Source organism: Equus przewalskii, unplaced genomic scaffold, assembly GCF_037783145.1.
Source record: "Equus przewalskii isolate Varuska unplaced genomic scaffold, EquPr2 ChrUn-6, whole genome shotgun sequence".
Taxonomy (NCBI): Eukaryota; Metazoa; Chordata; class Mammalia; order Perissodactyla; family Equidae; genus Equus; species Equus przewalskii.
In genome coordinates, this window is record NW_027228754.1 from 1,373,940 (window position 1) to 1,397,693 (window position 23,754).

The following is a 23,754-nucleotide window of genomic DNA, read 5'->3' on the forward strand; positions in this document are numbered from 1 at the left end:
CATAAATACAAGAAGGGAGGGATCATTGGAGGCCATCTTGGGGGCTAGCTACCTCAGTACTTCAGCCATATATAATTCAAAATAAAAACAATACTAAAGTCAACCCAGGGTCTTGGATCTTAATCCTACTTAAAAATAGAGAATGAGGCCTTGTGGCATTTCAAGGTAGAGAGATGAAAATGAAAACCCCACATAAAGTCAGGACCATCCAATGCTTGTACTATGTGATGAGTTAGGGGGGAAAAAATCCATCCACCTGAACTGGGAGATGACAAAGAAGCTTGTCTATCTGCCGAGGCGCTGAGTGGAGGAAACAAAGTCTCCTCTGAGAATTCAAAGCCATAGGTCTCCACCTTATATTGGATTTAAGATTCAAATTTATACTATCCATATGGCCTTGGAGTCCTCAAATCAAGAAACTGACAGTAGTTGGTCGGACATATGATATCCCTCTGGAGCTCACACACATGCTCTGAAGGGATAGTCCCAAAACCCAGACCAGAAAAGGATTCTCATAGAAAAAATAATAATAACAAACATCTGTGAAATATGAGCATACAGTAAAAAATTCAAAGCATACAAGGAAACAATTTATTATGAGTAAAAGTCACCTTGTTAAAAAAAAAAAAAAATAGAACTAGGGGCCAGTCCCGTGGCCGAGTGTTTAAGTTCGCGAGCTCCACTTCAATGGCCCAGAGTTTTGCAGGTTCAGATCCTGGGTGCGGACATGGTGCCACTCGTCAGGCCATGTTGAGGTGGCATCCCACATGCCACAACTAGGAAGACTCACAACTTAAAAAAAAAAAAAACACAACTATGTGCTGGCGGGATTTGCGGAGAAAAAAGTAGAAAAATAAAGATTGGCAACAATTGTTAGCTCAGGTACCAATCTTTAAAAAAAAGAGAGAATTAGAACCTTCAAGCACTTAAAAGAATTGGTTGACAACATGAACTAAAATATAAAATATTTATGCTTAAAATTATTAAGAACATAAAGTGAAACAAAACGTAAGATTTTATAAAATTTAATTTCTAGAAATGAAGCATATAATCACTGAAATTGAAAACGCAATAGAGGGGCCGGCCCGGTGGTGCAGCACTTAAGTGCGCACATTCTGCTTCGGGGCCGGGGCTCACCAGTTCAGATCCCGGGTGCGGACATGGCACCACTTGGCAAGCCATGCTATGGTAGGCATCCCACATATAAAGTAGAGGAAGATGGGCATGGATGTTAGCTCAAGGCCAGTCTTCTTCATCAAAAAGAGGAGGATTGGCAGCAGTTAGCTCAGGGCTAAACTTCCTCAAAAAAAAAGAAAACCCAATAGATATTCGGCCTTAAAAGTAAGGACATCATGTGATGTGCTACAACCATGTCCTCACTAGGCACACAGTTACCGAGCCCTGAGGGATTGGTAACCCAAAAGTGAGTGCTTTTGCCCAGAGCCACTCTCGCCAATAGAACAAGACAGGGTTTGGAATAGCAGAGCAGAAACTTTATTCAGTGATCAATGAATGGAGGAGGCAGAGCTCATGCTCTAAAACACCTTCTCCCTGAAGGGAAGGTGAACAGGATTCTTATGGGATGTGAAAGGAGAGGGGTCTCTGCGTCATCACTGGGCATGGGGGGCAGTTGAGGCATGTTCAGATCTTCCCTTCCTGCACACTGCACCTTTTGTACATACTTCCTTTTGCACTCGGCAGCCCGTTGCCTGCCATCTTGGACCTTTCTCCGTTGGACCAGTTCTGCCATTTGGCCAGGTGGCAATGTTCTGCCTTGGTTCCTATAAGCAAGCACAACTTAAAAACAAAGCATTAGACATGGAAAATGTTTTTTAGAGACTTCTCTGGGTGACAACGCCACCTTCCCAGTACCTCCATGTGTTCAGCAAACCAAAGCTGGGAGTTTTATGGAGACTTCATCATATAAGAATAATCAATCATTAATTCCACATTCCAGTCCTCCTCCCCTTCCTGGAACATGGGTGATGGGGCTGAAAGTTCCAAGCTTCTAACACATTTACCATATATATGAATTAAGAGTTGGTGGGCTCTGAATGATGACCCAAGGAACTCCCTTACAGGGCTTTGGGACGAAGGCATGGTGGCAGCCTCTTTGGCAGCTTAGCTTTTCTTTGCATATTGTTTCTCCTGGTCAGATCATCTGAATGTCTAAAGTTTCTGGATATCTGGAGCAATTTTGTATTAATTTTGCTGGCATAACTTTTGGAACTTGGTTTTAGTACTGTCAAATGGCAAAACTAAAACAATATAGTAACGAGTTTGATGTCTTTTATTCAAGAGGAAACAGTCCATGGATTAGGGGGTACAGTGCCTCACAAGCAGTGGTGCACTCTTCCCAAGGGATTGTGGGCAAGAGGGAGTTTTATAGCGCATTAGAAGAGGCAGCAGGGACACAGGCATGACTGGCTAGGAGGTTGGGGATTTCCTTATAAGGCTGGCAGGTCCTATTTTCCAGGGAAGGATAAACCAGCTAAGCTGAGTTGGGGGACTGGGATTGGTGTTTGCTATGTTTCCTTGACAGGTGTTTTCCATAAGTGCAGGCCAATTTAGGTTTAGATTTGGGGGAACCTCCGTTTTGTGGGTCCCAACATGTGAATTAACTTTAGCAGTACACGTTGCCCTGCATCCCTATTGCCAAAAGTAAAATAGGGATGGGAAAGTCACCCCTCAAGTAGGAACAACTCTTCTTTTATCCACTACCCAAAGAAAATAATCAAGCCTTATCTCTTTGTGTCAATCTTATTGATTTAAAGCATTTTTAAAGTATTTCTTAAATATTTAAACCAAATGTTTCTAAGTCTTCTAGCTTTCTAGTGTCACTCTTTCCTTTAACATTTAACACCTCATAAAACACCTCAAGGCCCATCCCACACTCAGTTGGAAATCCCTATTTCTGAGGATTGCTAGATGGGTGGGAAGGGAGCAGTACTTATATTTGTCTGGTAACCTCTCACTCCAAATTACTGCTCCTACAGAGTTTTCAACATTTATTGTCATTTCATCTTCTATAGTTGTGTTCTTTTCACATTATTTCATCACTAGCATGGACTCTGACCCTCAAAGTACTGCCAAACACAAGTCTGTGTGTCTATCACACTTCCACTTAAAGATGTAAGGAAAAGGGCCAGAGTCTACAGCACAGCACAGAATAGGAAACAAATTAAAACTGAATTCTTTAAAGCACTGTCCTCAAAGACCTTTGGTCATCCCTGTGCGGGTATCATCTTCTTTAGGTTCTGGCATGTACCCTTCCTGGGAGCTCATTCTCTCTCTCCTCCTTTCAAGTGGCAGGGCCCCCAAAGCTAGTGGTCTCCTAAAACCTGCTCATACAGGTTCACATAAGTCAATTGTTAAAATTTCAGGAATTTTGCAAGCCTGTGTAAACACAGCCATTCCTAAAAACTAAATTATATAAGCTTACATTTAAATAAATTATATTTTTAAAAGGTAGTGTGTTCAAAATGCATTGCTTCCTAATTATTTCACTACCCTTTACTATTCTATGCTCTTGAGATAATTTATATCTATTGTATCTGTATAGTGGAAATACTATATAATGGTACACATCTTTATGCAAATTCTGCCACAGAAATGGGCAAGCACTATAAATCAGGGTTTTGTGGGGGGTTTTTGTTTATTGCTATTTTTATTGGAGAGGTGGTTGTTAAACATTTGCCAGCACACTACTCCTCTTCTCCCCAGGGAAAACTGAAACACACCAGTTATTCTATTATACAGATCAAGTTAAACTCTTTATCACAGTCACAGTCACAGTCACACAGTCTGGAGCCTAGATCTGAACAAAAGAGGCCTATTGAGGAGCTTTTCTAAACCCTAGAGACTTCCGTTTATCAGATGAGTTTTACCACGCCCACAAAATTTGCAACTGCTGCTGGTGTTTTTTTAAAATGCATTTACAAATCTCTGACCCTGTTTTCTTTCACAGCAAATACTGAACACAAGGATTCAGTATAAAGATGCTTAAGAGAAGTCAGTGAAAGAAGAAGGCAGGGACTTCAGAAAACCTGAATTTCCCTCATAGGAGGGAGTTAGGAGAGTCTGAGCTGTTGAGGGAAAAAATCCTAAAACCAAGCTAATGGAAACACTCCTGTCTGTGCGGGGGATAATAAAGGTGAAGGGAGCACCCCCTTCTACATTTATGAGTCATTTCCTATTTTAATTCTTCCTGTTTGTCCTTGGTTTTTCCACAAGAAATTGTTGAGGGGCCAATGGTGCAGCAGTTAAGTTCACATGTTCCACTTCAGTGGCCTGGGCTGGAGGGTTCAGATCCTGGGTGCTGACCTATGCGTCATGTCAAGCCATGCTGTGGCAGGCGTCCCACATATAAAGTAGAGGAAGATGGGCACGGATGTTAGCTCGGGCCAGTCTTCCTCAGCAAAAAGAGGAGAATTGGTGGCAGATGTTAGCTCAGGGCTAATCTCCCTCAAAATAAAAAGAAAGAAATTGTTGAGTCTACTTTCCACGCTTACCTCCCCTCTCAGGTCATGAAGCCACACCACAGCCCTAGTGCCAGGTGAATATGCTGGGGACTCTGAAGCCCTTTGATGTTGAAAGCCGTTAGAGAGCCAGAAATGACTTCTGAATTTGCAAACTTTCCGGTCGGTGGCTGTAAGCCTATCTGATTAAACTGTAGATATAAGCCCTGGACCTAGCCCTAGTCTAAATGCTTGCTTGCTTGCTCTCTTTCTTTTTTCCTTCCTTCCTTCACCGTCTCTCTCTCTCTGCTCGCCCTCCTCCCATCCTTCTTTCTTTCTTTTTTCCGTTTGTGTCGCTCTCAGTATTTTAAATGTATCTTGACTGGGAAGTGCTGTCACAAGGAGAGGAAGTAAAAGTCAGAGCCTACGATTTGGAGGCTCATAACTGAACTACTCTCAGTCCACCAGAGGCCTGAGAAAGAGAAGATAAGAGAAAAGAACAAAACAGTCTTCCTGTGAAAGAAGAACCATAAAACAAAACTTCTTAGCTTTGTTTACCTTTTTCCTAACAACATCACAGTCCCTACATCTGAGAATAATATCAGCTCTACCCTGGGCAGCCACTGACCTCTGCAGTGTTTGTTCAAGCAGCTGGAAGGAGCAGGGGCTCTGTTGTGGGACAACCCTGAGAGCATCTGTCCCCTCTTCACTGGCTCTTTGACCTCCATGAGCTGCTCAACCTCCCTAAGCCTGTTTCCTCAAGGCTGTACTCAGGCAGGCCTTGCAGGCACAGCCAAATGACTGTTACTGGCCAGTGTTATCCTGATTGGTCACTGACCGTGCTGCACCAGTTGCTAAACATTTTTAATCAATTCTGATTAGATCAAATAGTCGATGTAAAAAGTCTATCACAGAGTCTGCCCGGACATACATAGCAGTGTGTGTTCAATATACGTTAGTTCTATCAGTTCTTTTCCTACCCACCCACCTTCAAACCTCACCACCAACACAGGTCTGTTGGGAAGCAGTAAAAAAAAAAAAGTTACTATTATGTTCCACAGCTTACATAAAGGAAAACTCAGACACGGAGGTGAAGGGACTAAGAACATGATGGTGAGTCAGACACACCAGTCCTTGATCAAGGCTTCCCAGGCTTGATTCAGAGCACTAACCACAAGACTCTAGGCCTCCCTGGTAATCAATTAAAAGTTCTAAAGTGGAAAGAGAATAAACTGTGGTGTCAGAAAGATCTCGGTTCAGATTTTATCTCTGCCCCTTACTATCTATATGATCTCAAACAAGTCACATAAACTTTCTCACTGCTTTTTCACTGCGTAAAATGGGACCAATACACCCAAATGTTTAAGTGGGATAATGCATGTATAAAAGATGCTTAAAATGGAATTCTTTCTTTTTCAGTTTGGGCTAAGTCTCCAAAACCAAAAATAAAACAATAGATGCTAAGCTCTTCCCACATTACTAAGCGTGATACCAGCTCAACACAAGGTTGACATAAGGGAAGCCATATTGTAGAAAAGAAACCACATTTTAACTTTAAATAACCTCTGATTTACTAACCCAGACACACTCTGTAGATTTTATGGCTCCTCTCAGCTGCGATAAGATGATAACTTTGTCCTCTTGAGTTCTCTAGGAATGTGATGACTCTTGGGCAGAGCCTATACTGATAGCCATTGTCAATGATGACTGAAAGATCAGGGTATGGGGTGTTGCTCTGGTCTCTGATGCATATCCAGTAAAACAAAAGAACTATCAGGAACTAAGACCGATGTCTGCCCTGACCCAGAAACCAACCACCTCCCCCGACCTAGAAACCAGCCCCTATATAACTGGCCTATAGTCTTTGTTCTGTAAGATGATTCTTTCGGATATTAGTTGGCCATCTTCCCTCTTGCTAGCAAGCTGTAATAAAGAAACCCTTTTGCTCCTACCACCTTGCCTCCTGACTATGGGCATTTCTTGAGACGAGCAGATGACCCTACCTTGGGCGATAACAAGCTTGCTCACTTTTTCAGGAATTTACAAAGGAAATGACCAAAAGTTGGCTTTGTGGCCCTCAACATGTCACCTATATCAGGAGTTAAAGTTGAAGAGAAGGGGAAGGACAGAATTTCTTTGGAAAGAACTGTGGGAATGCTGTGTTCTACACAGCAGGGGAGAAGGGGACTTCCCCCTCACCTCAAACCAGTCAGATGGGCTTTAATAAAACCATAAATGGCAGATCTTCAGAGGGACATGTGTCCTCTGGAATTTGGGGTATATAAGGACTATAAAGAGAGGCTGTGGATACATGGGCCTGAGGCCACGGAGCAGAGAAAGAAAGAAGACAGACCATCCAAGATAGTGGCACAGGAATGTAGGAATGCTTCCCTAGACCGGACATAGGCTTTCCAAGATGGAGTTAACCTGGAGCCACTTTGAAAGCTCGTCACTCCATAAAGGTCTCCCATGAGAAACTTTGGGAAATTCAGCCTTGAGAGTTGAAGCTAAAACCAGCCAATCAAATAAGAGGCATCACCCACATCACAGGAATTGCAGTTAAAGATTACCAGCAGAGGAATTTTTGAAGAACCTACAAATATACCCCATGGGAAAAATGGTCAACAATCTTTAATTTGCCCCATTCCAGATCACAGGAGTACATACGATGGACTCAAACCTCCATTCTACATCCTTTGCCAATACAATGCCCTTTTTCATGGCATTGCTCTCATGGTCACTTCTGGCTCCAAATTCCTGCTTCTGCTAAATTAGTTCAGTTTATTGATCATTTGGCCACCTGTTTGTATTTCCTTCTACCTTAAACCTACGTGAGGCTCAGGATTCTTTCCAAAATTTCCACCTGAAAAGCCTCATTTACACAAAGCTGTTGCATGGTTAGAAGAATCTTTTGATTGTATGGAGAATTTTTGGAAAAGGGATTGGTTTACACTGAAGCAAAACGAAGTGGCAAGTATTATTTTTATCTTCCCTACAAGCATTTCCATCCTATTCTTCTGGTAATAGACCCTTTCCCCCTAGGCAAAAATGTCATCACATGATCTGCGTAAGGCATTTATAGTGCCCTATTTCACTGGCATTCATGATTTGTCCCAGGAATGGACATGTAATCCAAGCAGGCCTAATTAGAACACGTCCCTGGAATTTTTATAGGCATATGGGCACAAAAAAAAAACTCTCTTTCTGTGCTTGCTGAGCTGAGTCCTGCAATAACCATGTTTCCTGCCACAAGGCAAAGTCCTGTGTTCAGTAGGAAAGAGTAAAGTCAACATGGAAAGAGAAACAGAGTCACAGAGATGAGCAAGATGGGAAAAGAAGGAAAGGAGGGTAGAAGGGAGAGGAGAGAGATCCAGCAATGTTAATTCAAGTTTCTGGTTCCAGTTCCTGCAGCTTTGGTTTCTGTAACTCTCCTTAGATGCTACAAACTCTCCTGGTATCTTTCCAAACTTTGCAAGTCACTAAGATCGCTTTTTCATTTAAGCTTCTTTGCATTGGGTTTACATCACTTTCAAGCATAAGGCTAATTAATACAGCAAAAAAAACTTCCAATTAAATGTTAGAGATCTAGCCTTAAAAGCCCTTTTCCTATTCTACCCCCAGGAACGTCCCCCCTACGTATCTCTCTAATTTTATACTTTTTTTATTTTTGGTGAGGAAGATCAGCCCTGAGCTAACATCTGCCACTAATCCTCCTCTTTTTGCTGAGGAAGATTGGCCCTGAGCTAACATCTGTGCCAGTCTTCCTCTATTTTATATGTGGGATGCCTGCCACAGCATGGCTTGATAAGCAGCGTGTAGGTCCGCGCCCAGGATCCAGGCCTGCGAACCCCGCACTGCTGAAATGAAACACACAGACTTAACCACTACACCATCAGCCCAGCCCCATAGTTTTAGACTCTTTTGATGGCTTCACTCTTTTTCCTTGCTTTTTTCTTTCTTTCTTCTCTTTCCTGTTTCCTCCTGGAATCAAAATTAAGTTCCTTCCAAGGGGTAAAGGAACACATATGCATAGTGATGGATGAAAACTAGACTATTGGTAGTAAACAGGATGCACTCTATACAGAAACTGAAATATAACAATGCACACCTGAAATCACTCAGTGTTATAAACGAATACTACCTCAATAAAATAATTAAATTTACAAATTAAAAATTATTTTAAAAAAACTAAATTCCTTCTCTTTTGTATGCCAAAGAGTTCTGCCACTTTTTTCATTGTATTGGTCCTGAAATCCACGTCCTCAGATCACATCCTGTACCGTGAGTGGTTTATCAAGGTATTTTGTTAAGGACAGTTCAATGCAAGAAAAGTCTTGGGCCATTAGTTGGCTATTAGGAAAAGAATCCAATCCAGACATTCCCTAAGAAATTTTTGGATAATTGGTCAGGTAAATTACTTAAGTTTACTAACCCATAAAATTACATTTTAGAGTTACAGAATCTATATAGATGAGCCAGCCCAACTCCTTTAATAAGCTTAGAGGAGTTAAGTCACTTGTCTAGTACCAAAAAGGAGTTAGTATAGTGTCAGGGCTCCTGATTCTTTGTCTAGGGCCTCAGGTCACCAGACGAAAAACTAAGCCTCTATGACCTGACTATTGCCAAAATATAGGTTGATTTAGGTTTGCAACTCAATGCTCAAAAGAAACAACTGAGCTTCAGTCCAACTATTGTTTTTAGTGCCAATGAGCCAATTCCTACTCCTAGCAATCCTGTGTACAGCAGAATAGAACCCTGCAACGTCTTTTTGCACCATCCTTTCATCTTTTGGCACTATATCAGACAAGGCTCCACTGCTATTCATAGGGTTTTCAAGGCCATTTTTTCAAGAGTGGGTAGTCAGCTCCTTCTTCCCAGTCTGTCTTAGTCTGGAAGCTCTGCTGAATCCTGTCCATCATGGGTGACCCTGCTGGTATCTGAAATAGCAGTGGTATTGCTTTCAGCATCACAGTAACATGCAGCCACCACAGTGTGACAACCAACAGATGGGTGGGGTGGTTCCTGGACCAGGAAAAAAACCCAGGCCATGGCAGTGACAGTATTGAGTCTTAACCACCAGCCTACCAGGGCTCAACCATAAATGATGTAAAATAGATCACCAGTTCTCTAACACTTTTAGATCTGGAAACTGTTATTTAAATGAAATCCTATACTGACCGCAAATAAAAATAAAATAATGATAATAATAACTATAGTAGTTGAGATCCTCCAAGAAATAAGATGCCAAAGATTTATTGGAGGAGATGTCTATGACAGCAAAAGAAGAAGGTGCTGGGGAAGTGGAGAGACCCTCAGACCATGATGTAGATCTGACCCTTAGGAAAAAGAGAAAAAAGAAAGAAGGATTGCATTAATAGAGTCTCAGACTGCTGTGCAGTTCTAAGAAAGTTTCAGCTAGGCTGAGTCCTCAAGCCAAAGTCACCCATTAGAGGAGTCTGCATCTTGCAGAAAAAAGCTTGCATTAGTATTCGTATCACATCCAGTTTTGACTAGGAGCAGCCTGTGAAAAGTGTGGTTTCAGTACGAACATAACGGTGGGTTCAGAGCATACTGCTGGGGCCATCAACCAATTAGGCTTCCTGCAACAAAAGATCTGAGTGGTGAACTATTGTGGCTAGCTCAATTAAAAAAAAAATTTTTTAAGCACAAGTTGCATTTGCTTCTTTTCTATATCTTTCACTTCTCTCCTTATTGTGTTCATGTGGAAAGAAATGGAAGAAACAGAAAATAACCAAATGGAAACTATAAAGTTGAAAAATACAATATCTGATGTGACAATTCACTAGCTGGGCCTAACAGTTGCAAAAGAAATGTTCAGTAAACTTGATGACAGTAATAGAAACCATCCAAAGTGAACAACAGAGAGAAAAAAAACACTTAAAAAAGAGACAAGGACAGTACCTCAGTGGATTGTGGCACTATTAACCAGTATAAAAATACATGTAATCAGAGACTCAATGAGAGAAGAGCAGAGAAATATTTCAAGGAATGATGGCCAAAAATATTCCAAATTTGATGAAACTATAAACTCACAGATCCAAGAAGCTCAATGAACCCCAAGCAAGATACACATAAAAACCACACCAAGTAATATCATAACCCAATTATTGAAAACTGGTGATAAAAAGAAAATCTTAAAAGAAGCCAGGGGGAAAAGGAACACTACATACAGGAGACGAAAGATAAGAATTATTGCAGCCTTCTAGTAAAAAAAATTTGCAAGCCAGCAGACAAACAACATCTTTAAAATATTGAAATAAAAAACACTAAATCTAAAATTCTATCTGGAGAAAATATCTTTCAAAAAAAAAGATAGGCAAAATAAAGATATTTTTAAGAAGAAGAATGGAAGTAAATTAACTGCACACACAACTCAAAATTATTTAAAAGAATACAAAAATTTCCAATAACCTAAAATTCACAATATCCGATACCCAATAAAAAATTATCAGACATGCAAAGAGGCAGGAAAATATGACCCATAATGAGGACAAAAACAAATAAATATATAATTTCGTGAAACTTGGAAACAGAACTAAAACATGACACAGATGATAAAATGAGTAGGAAATGACATTTAAATACTATTATAAACGTATTCTAAATGTCCAAGAAGGTAGAAGAAAATGTGAGCATTAAGGAGAAACAGGGAAGATATGAAACAGACCCAAATTGAACTTCCAGAGATAAAAAATACAATGTCTGATACCCAAAAATTCACTATGTGGAATTAAGAACTCATGAGACATTGCACAAGAAAAGATTAGTGAACTTGAAGTCATAGCAATAGAAACTATTCAAAATGAAAGAGAAAAGACTGAGAACAAAATAACCAAAAATCATTGACCTTTCATGTAATTTCAAATGGACCAATATACATGTAATTAGAGTTCAGGAAAAGGGGAGGGGCAAAAAATTCAGAGAAATAATGGTCAAACTTTCCAAGTTTCACGAAATTATAAACCCATAGATCCGAGAAGCTCAATAAATCCCAAACACAAGAAACTTCAGAAAACTTTGCCAAGGTACATCATAATCAAGTGGCTTAAAACCAGTGATAAAGAGAAAAGCTTAAAAGCAGCCAGAGAAAAAAGACGTTATGTACAGAGGAATAAAGATAAGAATGACAGCAGACTTCTCATTGGAAACAATGTAAGCCAGAAGACAGTGAAGCAACATCTTGAGAATGAAGGACAAAAATTGTCAACCTAGAATTCTATACCCATTGAAAACAGCCTTCAAAAACAAAGCTGAAATACAGACTTTTTCAGACTTACAAAAGCTGAAAAAATTCATAACCAGCAGATCAGTACTACAAGAAATGTTAAAGGAAGTCCTTCAGGAAGAATGATAATGATACCAGATGATTTAATTAGAAAAGGCAGCACACCTACTGTTCGATCCCTTTTCTTACCCCTCTGCTGAGGTGCTCCAGGTGGGGACTCTAGAGATGCTTAAGGATGCCTCAGAACCATCTAATTGATCTCCACAGGTCCTTCCAGTTCTCACCTTTCAAAATGACTTGATTCTGGATTGTGTGTTTTCCCTTGGGCATTTGACCTAATAGAGGAATGAATAGCCATCAAATAAATATTAGCGAGTGACTTACAGTTTCATGATGCAGAGAGTTAGGAATTGTAATTAATTTAATGTGATGGTTTTCCAAAACCATCCTTTTCCAGTGTTAGTGATATTTGCCACGTATTGTTCTGATCATCAGCAATCAGGTATGTGGCAGAGGAAGTACAAAGAGGTGGAATTTATGCTAGAACTGAGAGTCAGACAAAACCAATAGTAAAAAATCATGGTATATACTAGTTGAAAGCACACTGAAGCTGACTCTTAAGAAATGGAGTTTTAGGCCAGCTCTGCAACTGGTTACATAAGCTTGAGACTCACAATTCTCTTCTGGACCTCAGTTTCTGCATATTTATAGTTAGGGTGTTGTTTAAATGACTCTGAAACCTCTCCCAGTCCCAGCCGTGTGTGATTCTATGAGTGTAACTAAAAACAGACTAATCTCATCCTGTCTGTGACTATCACACCCTTTTCAATCTGACTAGTTATCAGCAGGGAAATTCCCACAACCCCGAAATAGCCATTATTTTTATAATTTAAAAATTTAAATTTGACAACATGGATAAACTTTGAGGGCATTATGCTAAGTGAAATAAGTCAGACAGAGAAAGACAAATGCTGCATAATCCCACTTATATGTGGAATCTAAAAAAAAGAAAAACAAAAAGAAAACTGAACTCATAGATACAGAGAACAGATAAGCAGTTGCCAGAGGTGGGGAATGGAGAGTGAGTGAAATGGTTTAAGGTGGTCAAAAGGTACCAGTTTCCACTTGTAAAATAAATAAGTCACGGGGATGTAATGTAACGTATAGCATGGTGACTGTAGTTAATAATACTGCATTACATATTTGAAAGTTGCTAAGGGAGTAAATATTAAAAGTTCTCATCACAAGAAAAAAATTTGTAACTATGTATGATGATTGATGTTAACTAGACTTACTGTGGTGATCATTTTGCAATATATGCAAATATCAAATTATTATGTTGTAATAATAACATGTAAGCCTCATGTAAGAGCCATGTAAGAGCCATGTAAGCTTCCTGGCTCTTCATAGGAACACATGTTCACAAAATGGTGGCATTACACCAATGTTACACGTCAATTATACCTCAATTTTTAAAAAAATTAAAATGGGTAATTGTTGTTTCAAAATGTTTTCAAAATTTATATATCATATAATGTCCTTGAAAAGGCAAAGCCAAAGGGAAAGAGAAGAGAAAGTGGTTGCTAGAGTTTGAGGGTGGGAAGAGGGGTTGACTACAAATGGGTACCACAAGGGAATTTTTAGCGTGATGGAACTTTTCTGTATCTTGAATGTGGTGTTAGTTATATGACTGTATGCATTTGTGAAAACCCACAGAATGATATACCACAAGGAATGAATTTCGCAGTATGTAAATTTAAAACTAACTAAATAATTTTTAAAAGAATAAGTCAATAGCTTTAGTTGTAATTCATATTCTTTTTTTAAGTTTACATCATTTTAATGTATCGTAGATAATTTTCCAAGCATTAAATTTAACTTCTTATTTGACTATCTAGTCTCTTAAAAATATCCCAATTCTTAGCATATACTTCAAACATACATAACGTATAACGTAAAATAAGCACCTTGTTTTAAAATATGACACGTATAGCCTTAAAAGACTTTTTAAAAACAGATTTATTGAGGTATAATTTACATACCATAAATTCATCCATTGTAAGTGTACAGTGTACAGTTCAATGATCTTTTGTAAATTTACAAGTTGTGCAAACATTACCACAGTCTAATTTTAGAACATTCCATCACCCCAAAAAGATCCTCATGCCCATTTGAAATTTAAGAGACTGAAAAAAGGTAGAAGAGGAGAAGTAATCTGGTAAGAAATTTGAGACACAGAATCCCAGACTTTCAGAGTTACAAAGCTCTGAAGAGCATCGAGCTCAAACTCCCACCCATGTTCAAATGCCTCTGTGACACATCTGGTGGGTAGTTATCCAACATATTTAGACAACATTCAGTGATAATTAAGTGGTTATCTTATTTAACAACCCATTTCATCCTTGGCCAGGTCTATTTATCGCACTTATTCGTTCCTTTAAAGCACTGAGCCCTTACATAGGCCAGCTCCCATATGCCCTAACCTTCAGCTCAATAACTTCAGTAATTCTCAACTCCAGCAGTCTTAAGATTGTAAAAACAAAAAGTATCTCTGTTATAGGAAAAAGTTAAGAATCTCTGGGACTGAGAATTAAATTAGTATCTAAGGAAGTTACCCAAGAAAAGTTTAAAACGAATTCTCCTTAGGTACTTAAGATTCAAAAAGAAAGCTGAGGTGAAAGAAGCCTGCAAGCCTTAAAGTAGAAGAGCAGGCTGAGGGAACTGAGCACAGCACTGGGCTATGGGCTGGAGCTGCAGGATGGCTATGGAGCATGTCTGGGGTAGAGGACTAGAAACAACAGAGGAAAAGGTTAGGTGACACCAGCAGAAAAGTGCAAGGGACTGTATAAAACCATTTCAAGGCAGAATTCTAAAGTCGACCAAGTCAAGAGAACCTGTCAGTAAAGTAGATCAAAAATGCAGCTGTGTAATTAAATATGAAACTAACATTAAGATTACTTACATTTGCGTATGTTACCCCATCCCATGAATTTCCTCACTTTCTTCTAGGTAGGTAATAACTTGCCTGACTGGTTCTTGTGTGTTGCACTGGACAAGTAAAAAGACTGGTGGAGGGGTCATAATCCCGTAAACCACCAAAGGATGCAAGGAGAGCAGATGTGTTGGATGCTGTGAAATTACCAAACCATCGGGGCTGGTTTTATGGGCTTATCACCTGTCCAATCACACACTTAGAAGGTCCTTGCATTGGGTTTAATACTCTGCTGTTGCCCTCCTGCAATTCTTAATAATTTTTTTAATAGGAGGCTCTGTTTTCTTCTTGCAACTGTTACTGAACCAGGCCTGTTTTGCCCACTGTGCAGTATATCGATCACCAAGACAACAAGTTTTGCAGCAGAGAAAGGGTTTACTTGCAAGGCAGCTGAGTGAGGAAATGGGAGAATAAGCCTCAAATCCGCCTCCCCAAAAATGAGAATTAGGGATATTTATGGGATAAAGGGGCAGGCTAGTCTGAAGTGTGGGGATAGATGATTGGAGGTAAGGAAAAGAGAGGTGATCAATGATCTGTGCAAACATGGTCAAGCTTCATGGCTCTTCATAGGACGCATGTTCACAAAATGGTGGCATTAGCATGATCTGAGGGTGGAGTTTTCAGCCCCCCTAATGTCAAAGGGTGACCTATCAGACACTCGCACAGGCCCAGTTGACGGGTCAGTGGTCTCAACCAACTCGTATTGGGCAAGGACTTGACTCTCAGTTCCTGAAAAACAACTTAAACGCCCATTACCATGGTGACCCAAGCATCAGAGATGTTATCTATATGGAACCCAGTGGGAGTCTGGTAATATATTGCTTACCTACGTGACTTTTAAGAATAAGCAGCATAGCTAACAATGGGTGGGCAAATAACTAAAAGCCACAATTAATAACAGCCTGAAAAAATAACCTTAGTTATTAGCTACCTAATCATGAATGGCTATCTGTCCACCAGTTTCACAACAGGCCATGCAAATTACATAGCTGATCCTGAAACTCACTCACACCAAGTACGGGGAACAGGGGGGAAAGCAATAACCACACATTATATTTGTACGGCCCATTAAGATTTCAAAGTCCTTTTTCAAATCTTGCTTGACCCTCATAATATCTTTTAAGGAGGCAAAAAAGATGAGGAATAGTGGTTTGTCCAAGGATGTAGAATCAGGGAAATTTAGAAGAGATGTTAGCAACTGTGTGGTTTATTTTTTCCTGAGTCATTTTACAAATAAAAAGCTCAGGTTCAGGGAAGTTAGAAGACTTGTTCAAGGTCACACAACAAGTACAACACCAGGAAGCAGGGCTTCTTGTTTCCATTCTGGTGTTCTTTCCACTATAGCATGTTGTCTCTGTGGAAGTTCTGGACTGCGAACTCCATGAGGGCTGGCATCATGTGTTATTTGTTTATGCCGGATCAGAGTGGGAACCCAGTGAATGCATATATAACTGCTTCCATTTAAAAAAATACTGTATTATTTGTATTTGTAATATCTCATTTGATCTTCCCAAAAGGTTTATAAAGCAAATGAGATAGGTATTAGTGTCCTCCTTTGCAAGTGAAGGAAACAGTTTCAAAGAGGCACATGTACGGTTACAGAGCTTTATTGTGACCCAGGAAACAGACCGGATGGGCCTTCACTCTTTCTCATAGACTTCTCACCAACTCTCACCACCTAGGAGACTTCCTTTCCAGTTCCTCGCTGGGTGTGTCAGTGCTGTTCTCCTCAAATGGATAAGAAATCAGGTATTTAGTAAGCACTCCCTCCAAGTAGGCGCTGCAAGAGAAACTGGAGCCGTAGAAAAAGAAACTAAAATCTACATATGTGTAGATACACATAGTCGCAAAGAAAGATGATGACAGAGTTCCATTTGAATTTAAGTGAAAGAGTCACTGGAGTTCATGTAGTCCCCAAAATAAGAAAACTGAGGTCACCCTAAGGTCACACAGTAAATAGTTACAGCAAGGACCCAGGTTTTCTTGCTTCCAGGGCCTTGGAAGTTGTTACATAACTTCTGCGGGCAGCGCTCCTCTGGTTCACTACCTTAATTCTTTGCTTGATGACTTGAATTATCCCTTTGTTCTCCCCAAAGTACCAAAGCCTGAGAGTCAGCTATTGACAAGAGTCACCACGCATGTAGCTCTGATCAGCGTGACTTGGGCAGGGCAGCAGATGGGGACATGCCATCCAGGAGAACTTACAAGCCCTCATGAATGGGGCAGTCGGCCTGGAACTGACTCAAGGAAGTTAAGAGATACTCAACACTGATTGTACGTTAGTATTTTCATACTACTACATCTGTAAAATAACCACATGGAAACAATAAATGGAAAGAGGAAAGAACAGGTACACAAAGTTAGTAATTCCATCCTTCTCAAATTTGAACAGAGGGCTTTAGTCACCCAGACTGGAAGAAGCGATGAAAAAGTGACATATAACAGAGGTGATGGTACATGTCAGCGGGAAAAGGATGGATTTTTTAAATAAATCACGCTGGAACAACTGAACCTCTCCTTCTCTGACACCATACACAAAACTCAATTCCAGGAGTATGAAAGACCTGAAAGTAAGAGGCAAAACATAAAGATTTTAAAAGACAATCTAGGAGAATATCTTCGTGATCTTGGCACAGAAAGGATTTCTTTAAAAAAGACACAAAAGCACTAATCATAATCATACATTAAAAATTTTTTAATCTGTTCACCTCAAAAAATCATAAGGAAAGTGAAAAGCCAAGCCACAAACTGGGAGCAGATATTACGACATGTGTAAGTGACAAAGGACTAATATCCAGAAACGTATCGTGAATTCCTATGAATACACATATGAGAGAGAGGGAACCAATAAAATAAAATAGAGGCAAAAGGCGTAAACGGGCATTCCCCAAAAGGCAAAGGGGAAATCCAAATGGTCAATGGAGATATGAGAAATAGTTCAACCGCTTTACCAATGAAAGAAATGCAAAATAAAACCACAAGGAAGTACCGTTACACATCTCAAATGACAAAAATATTAAGGTCTGAGAATACCAAGTGTAAGAGAGGGCAATGGAGCAATGCAAACTCAGTATAAGTTATACCTGCAGGGCCGGAGTAATTTGCTATCAATAGTTTAGTCTCATCTTCCACTCACTAATTCTACCCAAAGTGTACAGTCCTAGACTTGGAGGGACTCCCGCCACCTGCACCAGGAGAACCATGTAAGAATGTTTCTAGAAGCGTTGTGCTTATCACCTCAAACCCAGAAACAGCTCGAATGCTCCTCAACAGTAGAATGGATAAACAAACTGTGATTTAGTCATATAATGGAATATTATACACCAACAACCAACAAAACTGTAGCTGCATGCATCAATCTAACTCAATCTCACGAACAAGAATGAATGAAAAAAGCAAGTCACAAAAGAGCACCTGCGGTATGATCCATTTATAAAAAGATGTAAACAAGTAAAGGTAAACCATATTCTCTAGGGATGCCAACATCTCTAAGGTTTAACAGTTGTTAAACTATAAAAAGAAGCAATTCTCACAAAATTCGAGATAGTGTTACCTGGGCGGGGGGAGGGGACATGTGACTGAGAGGGGCACACAGAGCGCTATGTTCTGTTCTTTAAATTGGATGGTGGTTATACTTGGGTTTGCTTTAACTTTAAACTAGTTTATTAAATAGTATATACTATATTAAATCACAAAATTGTCATTTTTATGTGTCAAATCTGAGCAAATATTGACAATTTCACATGGCTCAATATAAAATATATGTGTGTGTGTTTATGCAATATGATTCATGTATGATATATTTCACAATAAAAAATGAAAAAAGAGGGCCCGGCCCCATGGCCAATGGTTAAAGTTTCCCACACTCTGCTTCGGCTGCCTGGGTTTATGGGTTTGAATCCCAGGTGTGGACCTACTCCACTCACTAACCACACTGTGGAGGTGTCCCACATGCAAAAAAATAGAGGAATATTGGCACAGAAGTTAGCTCAGGGCAAATCTTCCTTAGCAAAAAAAAAGAAAAGAAAAAAGAAAGAAAGATGCATTGGATAGGAGTCAGGAAACCTAGTTCCGAGATGAGTAATTTGGTTCCAGCCTGGGTTCTAAGACCACACAGGATCCTTTACCTCTGTTTCTACAAAGTAGCAGTGTAGACTAGTGGTTAAGTGCTGGGGTTCTGGAAACACGCAGATCTGGCTTTGAATCCCAGCCCTGCCACTTATGAACTGCATGCTTGTGACCTGATAACTTATTCAGGCACTGATTCCCTCATCTGTAAAGCAGCCGTAGCAGTAGTACCTACCTATCGTGTAGAGTTGTTATGATATGTACACATGAATTTAAATGAAGCAGTTCTAACAGTGTGTATAAATAGCTTAGTGCAATGCCTGGCACTTTGCAAATAACTGATGAGTGTTAGTCATGTTATTGGGTTTCATTCTCTTCTGTCATATTTTTTAGAGGGTTTCAGAAAGATGCAAAAGGAAAATTATGTGAATATCTTTTGAAAAAGCACAAGATTCCATGCAAGCACTATGACTGTTACCATTTTTATCCTCTTACGTGTCCACGTTAGTCCATTATCATATATCACAAAGGCAATGCTATCACCTTGACGCCGCTGAAGGCAAAGCAGCTACAGGAGTTAGGATAGACCCTCCACTGCCTTCCTTGCAGGGTCAGGTGTGAACGCAACACCTGAGTTTCTCAACAGAGAGTTAAACCATACTCTTCCTAACTCCAACCTGCCAGGGCAAGACTGAAATTCTTGAACTCAAGAGAATAAGTCCTTTCAAAAAGCCATCTAGAGGTCAACCGATCGAACCCCCTGATTCAGGGAAAGTGCCAAAGTCCAAAGAGGGGTCTAAAACAAATGCCAAGTCACCTTTCCAGGGAACCCAGCTGTGCCAGTGATCTCGATCAGCAGAGACTTCCAGGCTACCAGGAGCAGCAGCCCCTGAGTGTGCAAAGTCCCTTTTCAGACAGAGCCGCAAGCTGCTCAGACCCCCGTGGATTTCTGCCTCAGCAGAGCCAGCAGACAGCTTGGCTTTTCTACTCTGAAACTCTTTTTTCTTTTTAATTTCAAGTGTGCTATTTCTCTATAGAACATTAAAAAATAAATAGGAAGCAGGAGGTATTTGCCACGGAAACAGGATGGACTGTGCCAACAGTCCCCACTCTGCCCTCACCTTGCACCCTGGGTGCAAGAAAAAGAAAACAAAACACCGTATTAGTTCCTAAGAATTCTGAATGTGTAATCTGATTTTAGAGAAGAGCCATATTTGACAGAATTGCCAGGGGAATATGGTCAGTTGATAAAGATAAGAACAAAGATACCTCTGAATAGAAAAAGGCCCATAGCCCCGCTGTGTTATTAACCACACTAACCATTTTATGACAACCAAAACAGAAAGCAAGAAAAGAACTTCAGAAATAGTCGTTCATCCAGAAGTGAGAAACTCCTGTTTTTACAATTAATGAAGTACTCAAAAGATAGCCAGAGTCAGTCTAAATGTTAATTTTGAGAAGAATACTCACTCTGGTGAGGCAATGTTTTGCCACCTGGGCAGGATACACGGAACAAACAAACAAACAAAAAGGCTCTTAACTACCTCACACTGAGCATAGCCCACAAAATCAGAGGCGAATTTTCCTTTCTCTCAGCTGCTAGGTCCTCCCACCTCAATTTTGTACATTTTTTTAAATTCAGCGCACCTTTGTAAGGAAAAATATTCTCCTCCTGTATGTTTCTCTTTTACTCTCACATTACTACCACATTCACGATACTTCACTTCCGACACCACTCGTGTGGGTTTTCCACACGTCAAGCAATTCTCCATGACTCCAGCCGGTGACCTACAATTCGATTCAGCTCTGACACTATCTACCTGGAGTTAGCGTTGGATCCCACAGTTAAAGGCTCAGTCCCATGAGACTGCCCCCACTTCAGATGCCAATCACAAGTCCTAGGTTGTCACCCATACCTGGCTATAAATTCGGGTTCCCATGACCCTTTCCTTGGGTTCAATAATTCCCTAGAATGGCTCATAGAACTCAAGGAAACACTTACTTACATTTATCAGCTTATTACATAATAAAAGATGTCATAAAGGATACAGATGAAGAGATCCATAGGGAAAGGTCCAGGAGGTTCCCAAGCACAGGAGCTTCTGTCCCTGTGCAACTGGCATGCATCACCTTCCCGATACATGGATATGTTCACCAATCAGCTGTCCGAACCCCCATACTTTTGGGATTGTTAAGGAGGCTTCATCATGTAGGCATGATCAGTCGTTAACTCCATTTCCAGCCCCTCTCCCTCTTTGGAGAATGGGGGTCGGGGGGCTGAAAATTCCAAGCTTCTAATCTTGGCTTGGTCTTTCTGGTGACCAGGCCCCATCCAGGAACCATCCAGGGGCCCACCCAGAGTCACCTCATTAGAACAAAAGACACTGCTGTCACCCAGGAAATTCCAAAGGATTTAAGAACTTTGTGTCAGGAGTCTGGGTCATAGACCAAATATTAGAACAAAAGATGCTCCTAGTGCTCTTATCACTTAGGAGACTGCAAGGTTTCAGGTGTTCTGTGCCAGGAACCCAGGGCGGATATATAGATATAGAGAGAGACATATAGAGAGAGAGAGAGAGATACACTATTGTTTCTATTTACACATATACCACTTATTTAAATTATAACTCAATGTAGTTATAATTATCTATATTTAGATTTACATACTTTCAAATAATAGATAGGTATTTGACCTATAGGACAAGTATAAGGAATTTAGATAGTTTCATATAATCAGTTTTTTGTTAAAACAGAAACGCAAAGTTTTCAATTAATGAACATGCCATGTTTGCATTTTTGTTTCATGCTGTTGCAAGCAAGGAAAAAGAAGTAGCCATAACTTAACCCCAAATTCACAAAATAATTTTGTTCATTGCAAGGTTCATTTTGATTAGAAGTGTAAGTAAAATCTAATTTAAATTTAATTTTCTTGTTTTTATTCTATTAAGCAATGTTAAAACTTTCTAAAGCTTGGTTCAAAAGAATTTCTCCCAGGCTTTTAAAATTATAATTAGATCTTTTTGTCATTTTTACCTCTTTTACAAAACAGAGTTAGGCCTGAAACTCCTGCATTCATTTGTAATCAAATTTAGATTGATTGCCCCCTCCTTGGGAGCCTTGGAGATCCCTAGAGATTTGGCATAAGCTGGTGGCTCCTTGTGCTGACGTCCTTTCTCCATTTGAAAAGCAGTTCCTGGCTTGCTTCTGGGAGCTGGTTGAGACTGAATGTCTACCATGGGACACCAAACACAGCGCAACTGCCCATCGTGAGCTGGGTGTTAACTGAACCACCAAGTATAAAATTAAACGTGACTCACATCAATCCTTATAAAACACAAGTGGAATATAGCAGACTGGGCCTGAACAGGTGCAGAATGCACAGTAAGCTGCATAAGCAGGTGGCGTAGTAACCGTTCAAATGCTTTTCCATCTCTTCCCTCTTTCCACACCTGCAGCCTCAGGGTCAAGTCCCTGTGAACAATTAATGGAGGAAGAGAAGGTGTGGACCTAGAGCTGCACACTACACCAGCTCCAAACAGAAGCGTACGGCCTCCCCACTACAACTCCACTCAGTGGTGGCTTCAAAGTGGGTGAAAGAAAACCTCTCCAGTGGGCAGAACTTTGAGAAGCACATCTAGTCATCCACTTTGATTGGAAGGAGATGCCTGAGGTATGTATCTACATGACTCATGAACAGTAGCTAACAGGCTGGCTACCTGGTCAGACACTTAAAAGAAAAACGAAATTTGAAGATTGGTGAAAAGGAAGTCTGGGAAAGAACTATATGAAATGGTCAGAATGTGAAGATATTTGTGTCCCATGTAAATGTCCTTTAAAATATGGGGATTTCCTAAGCTCAGAGTTCCTCAGCGGTGACAGGAACCTACTGCATGCAAAGCATCCACCTGGACTTCTCTGTATCATCCAATGGGACTTGGAGGCAAGGGGTACCAATGCAAGCATGAAGCTTTTGCTGTCTGTTGGGCCATGAGTAATAAAGTCCTTTGTCTCTGATCCAGGAGTATTGTGTCTCTGTCAGCATCCATGAAACAGTGGCAGGCAAACTTGTTAGCTTTCAAGTGGGATAAAATCTCAGATCCTTTACAGTTGTTGACAGTTTTGGCAATGCACATGAAATGCTATCAGAGACATGGCTTTCTGTAAGAGGAAAGTACAAGGGCCCTTTGTGGCCAGGTTGGGAGATATGAAAGACTCCCTGGGATCCATCAGCAAATGTTCTCATCACAGTGATGCAGAAGAGCTGAGGGGTAAGCATCCCCACTATTCTACCTATTAATGAGGCTGAGAAGTGAGAGTGAAGATTGAGACAAGCTGTCCAAATGGTGTTTGATTGCTGTTCATTTTCCTCTGAGTGGGAGGAGGACAGGATGTTATTGTGACAATGCAACAAGCTGCCCGACAGCACCAGCCACAAGGCAATAAAGCAGTGGTGACTTAGTTGAGATATTCCCAAAGCTAAGACTGATGGTATCAGTATTGAGGAAATAGAGCTTTGGTAAACCAAAACCGGAAATTTGTTTCCTTGAGCCTGGACCACCACCAGTCACGTGAAACTGAAAGTCAGTACTTACTGACACAGAGCCATACTCAAGAGACTGGTTAAGTCATTGCCTCTGCTCCAGAGAGAAACACCATCTTCATCTTCCAAGGCTACTACAGGTTGAACTACTTTATATTAGTTGTTTATAGAAAGCCTCTCTATGAGGTAATATTAAGCTCATCTTTGAATGACAAGAGCCTAATAAGTGAAGATCAAGTGGTAAACATTCCAGACAGCACCTAATGCAAAGATGCTTCATTGAAAAAGAGCATGGCATGTTCCAGAAACAGATAAAAGGACTGAATGTGGGGAAAGAGAAAAAGAGAGGAAGCAAAGATAAGTCCTAAGTTTTTTAGCTTGAGCAAGTAGACGGATGGTGATGCTGTTTAATGAAACACGATCACCAGGGAAGAAGCAGATTTGGGTAGGA

At 40.3% G+C, this 23,754-nt stretch overlaps 1 protein-coding gene across 3 annotated transcripts in view; it reads left to right on the forward strand.

Annotated features, from left to right (window-relative positions):
* The window catches only part of SLAMF6 (SLAM family member 6), a 69,831-nt gene extending 47,054 nt beyond the window's left edge, over window positions 1-22,777 (forward strand). For all 3 annotated transcript variants that reach the window (XM_008520463.2, XM_070608299.1, XM_070608300.1), the window contains one exon: window positions 22,219-22,777. In XM_008520463.2, coding sequence (XP_008518685.1) covers window positions 22,219-22,248 — 30 coding nt within the window. In that variant the 3' untranslated portion in view covers window positions 22,249-22,777. The remainder of the gene's footprint in view (window positions 1-22,218) is intronic.
* Window positions 22,778-23,754: the final 977 nt, after the last annotated feature.